Source organism: Nicotiana tomentosiformis, chromosome 7 (genome assembly GCF_000390325.3).
Source record: "Nicotiana tomentosiformis chromosome 7, ASM39032v3, whole genome shotgun sequence".
NCBI lineage: Eukaryota > Viridiplantae > Streptophyta > Magnoliopsida > Solanales > Solanaceae > Nicotiana > Nicotiana tomentosiformis.
Genome location: NC_090818.1, coordinates 101,541,257 through 101,544,732, shown reverse-complemented (window position 1 = coordinate 101,544,732; position 3,476 = coordinate 101,541,257). Strand labels below are relative to the sequence as shown.

At 37.8% G+C, this 3,476-nt stretch overlaps 1 protein-coding gene across 1 annotated transcript; it reads left to right on the top strand.

Annotated features, from left to right (window-relative positions):
- Window positions 1–2,984, top strand: LOC104105983 (uncharacterized). Its single transcript, XM_070180888.1, has 3 exons — window positions 1–81; window positions 1,036–1,542; window positions 2,862–2,984. The coding sequence occupies exons 1-3, from the start codon at window positions 1–3 to the stop codon at window positions 2,982–2,984; spliced, it is 711 nt and encodes a 236-aa protein (XP_070036989.1).
- Window positions 2,985–3,476: the final 492 nt, after the last annotated feature.

The window sequence follows — 3,476 nt, the reverse complement described above, 5'->3', positions numbered from 1 at the left end:
ATGGCGGCAGTAAATCACACTTACGGTTGCTTTGTTGTAGTTAAAACAATGCAGAAGAAAGAAGAAAATTTCAGAATTTTTGTAAGAAAAATCTGAGGGAATGGTATAATATTTATAGCCAACATGTTGGGTTCAAACGAAGAGGTGCAACTCTTCAGAATGACTATTATGACTGTTCACGTAAAAAGAGCCATTACGTAAATGGTTATTTACGCAAAATAAAACGGGAAAATCAAACGCGGAGGAAAGTTAATTTACCGTTAAAAAATGACTAATTTGGATTAAAATAATATTACGTTAATATTAATATTAATAAATAAATTTGATCTAAAAAATTAATCAATCATATCATTTGACCAAATCCGAATCCGAATCTGGATCCAAATTCGAAGCTGAAACCGAGCAAGTGATGACGACGACGGCGCGAGGCTTGCCTTCTTCTCAACTCTTTAAGAGCTAGAAGAAGTGCAATTGTATATATACCCATCAAAACTCTTTTCCTCTTCAAATATGTGACAATGTTCCTTTGTCAAAGAGAAAAATTCAAATATTTTATTTTCCCCTCCATTTCCCATTTATTCTTTATTTTAAGCTTTTAACAAGCTTAAACCCAACAATACCCGAATCAAAAGTGGAAACTCAGGCAAAGCTAAGGAGAAGTATACAACTGAGCAGGAAACAAAGGAGGATGATCCAAAATGGCCGATCCTGCATGTAGTTTGATCGGAGCCGGAAACACCGCGCAATTCACCTATGCTAAACCTAAACAAATCAATTGCGAAAACATTAGAGCTACTAAAGACAAATCAGGGGAATATAAACCATAATTTGACCAATGGAATAGTGAAGTCAAGTACTAGTAAGCTACAGTGGAGAGACATATGCTAGCAGGAGGAAAATAATGCTACTATTCCTCATACGAAGTAGCAGGCTCCAGCGCACAAAGACGGAGAAAGGAAGTGGGCAGGACTGTTCGAGAAACATAGCCTTGCGTCCAATGGTATAAATCACTCTTACATTCCACCATTAATTCAGGATGGTGAAATTGTTGTTCAATTGGAAGAAGATGATGTTGCAGCTGAAACAGAGAAATGGAATTTATCCTTAGTTGCTTATGTGGTTGGCAATACCCCCTCAATTGGAGCCATGGAGAGATTCATAGCTAATCAGTGGAATTTTGTGACAAAACCTAAAGTACTCCTTCACAATGATGGATACTTTGTTATTCGATTTGCTAGTGCGAAGGACAGAAATGCAGTCTTATTCTTTGGGCCTTATACATTGTACAATCAACTTATCATACTAAGATCATGGTCTGTAGACTTTGATTTCAATGAGGAAGTACTAAGGACCATTCTTTTGGGGGTAAAACTTCCAAACATGCCTTTGAAGTGCTGGAGTGAAAGATCCCTAAGCAAAATTGGGAGTGGACTAGGAAAGCCAATATATGCTGATGAATGTACATCTAAAGCTGAGAGGATATCCTATTCTAGGCTCTTGATTGAGATGGATGTAAGTAGGCCTCTTCCTGGCACTATCAAAGTATGTGATCCTATAGGGAAGATTATTGACCAACCATTAGCTTATGACTGGAAGCCACAATACTGTCATATATGCTGTCAGATTGGCCACAACTGCAAGCTGAACAACACTCTGCAAAACCATATGGACAAAAAATATAGCCCAAACAAGATAACCTGAAGTAGGAATGGAAGATATCTCGTATACTGGATCCCACAGTTGATACTCATATAGATGCACATGGTAGATTCATTGACAATATTGTCCAATCACCAAACGAAATAGCAGAAAAACAGATAACAATTAGAGAATGGGAAAGGGCTAGTAGGAAATCTGCACTGAAAGCAAGCAAAACAAAATAGCTAGACCAAAGGGTAGCTATAGAAATCTGCTTCACGCCATTAAATGAGTTCACACAGGTACCAATCCAGAGTAATGGCAGTATATAGGAGAAGGGGCACAGCTGTGGTGCTGTGAAGAATGATCAGAACATTCATAAAACCAATAGATGAATTTTATAGCCTGGAATGTTAGAGGAATAAATAAGGTATATAAGCAAAAAAGAACTTAGAACCTTTTGCAAAGACAATTTAGTAGTTCTGATAGTAGTTATATAAAATAGAGTGAAAGAAAAAAATGCTCCAAAAACTATATAGAAAATAGCAGCAGGATGGAAATGGATAGGCAACTATAATACTGATCCAAGAGTTAAATTGTGGGTGTTGTGGGATACAAGGGCTGTGGAGTTCATTGTTGCAAGAATACGTACACAGGTCATTCATGGTCATGACAAGATGTTGCAACTTAATACATGATTTCAACTTAGTATAATCTATGGACTGCATACCATTAATGATAGGAAGGAATTGTGGCAAGAGCTACAGACTATTACTACTCAAATGCCAGGGCCTGGGGTGATTATGGGAGATTTTAATTCAATACTATCTATAAAGGACATACTATATGGTAATCAAGTCCAAGAGGTTGAGGTGATTGACTTCAAGGAATTCCTGCAGTAATCTGGTATGATGGAATTGAAATCAATAGGGAGATATTACACTTGGACAAATCACCAAATACATAGCAAGATAGACATAATATTGGTGAATGCAGAATGGATTTGTAAGTGGCCTCATCTGGAAAGGATCATTATGGACTACTTCTATGATCACTGCCATTTGAGGATCACTTTTGAGACTATAAAGGAAAAAGGAACCACGCCTTTCAAGTTCTTCAATTACCTAGCTGAACATCAGGACTTCATGCATGCTGTGGAAACTAGCTGGAGAAAGCCTAGCAACTTGCACTCTATGCAAATAGTCTGGCTGAAATTCAAATAGTTGAAGGATGAGATGAAGAAACTAGCAAAAAGGGAGCCGGGCAAGGTTGAAGATAGAATAGCACAGGCCAGGGAAAAGCTGAAAACTATACAAATACAAATGAGAGATCCTGCAGGAGCTTAGAATTAGTTCAAGATTAAGAAAAAACAAAAGAAGAGCTTGAGAAATGGTTAATGGTAGAGGAAAGCATAGCCAAGCAAAAATCTAGAGTATAGTGGTTAAAACTAGGAGACATTAATACGGCCTATTTCCACGCATGCCTAAAGACAGACAATCACAGAACCAAATAAGGAACTTGACGGATTCTACAGGACAACTGCTGTAAAATGTTGGTGAAATAGAGGAAGAAATACTGAAGTTCTACAAGGGACTGCTTGGTCAAGCTACTCATCAGCTCCCAGTAGTGCAACATGACATAATGCAAAGTGGTAACAAGGGACCAACAACTAAATCTCATCAGGTCAATCATAAAGGAAGAAGTGAATGAGGCTATTAAGGGTATTGGTGATCAGAAAACCCCAGGATGTGTTCGCTTCAATGCTTTCTTCTACAAGAGGACATGGCCAGTCATAGGGGAGGAAGTAACATTTATTGTGATTGAATTATTCAATTCAG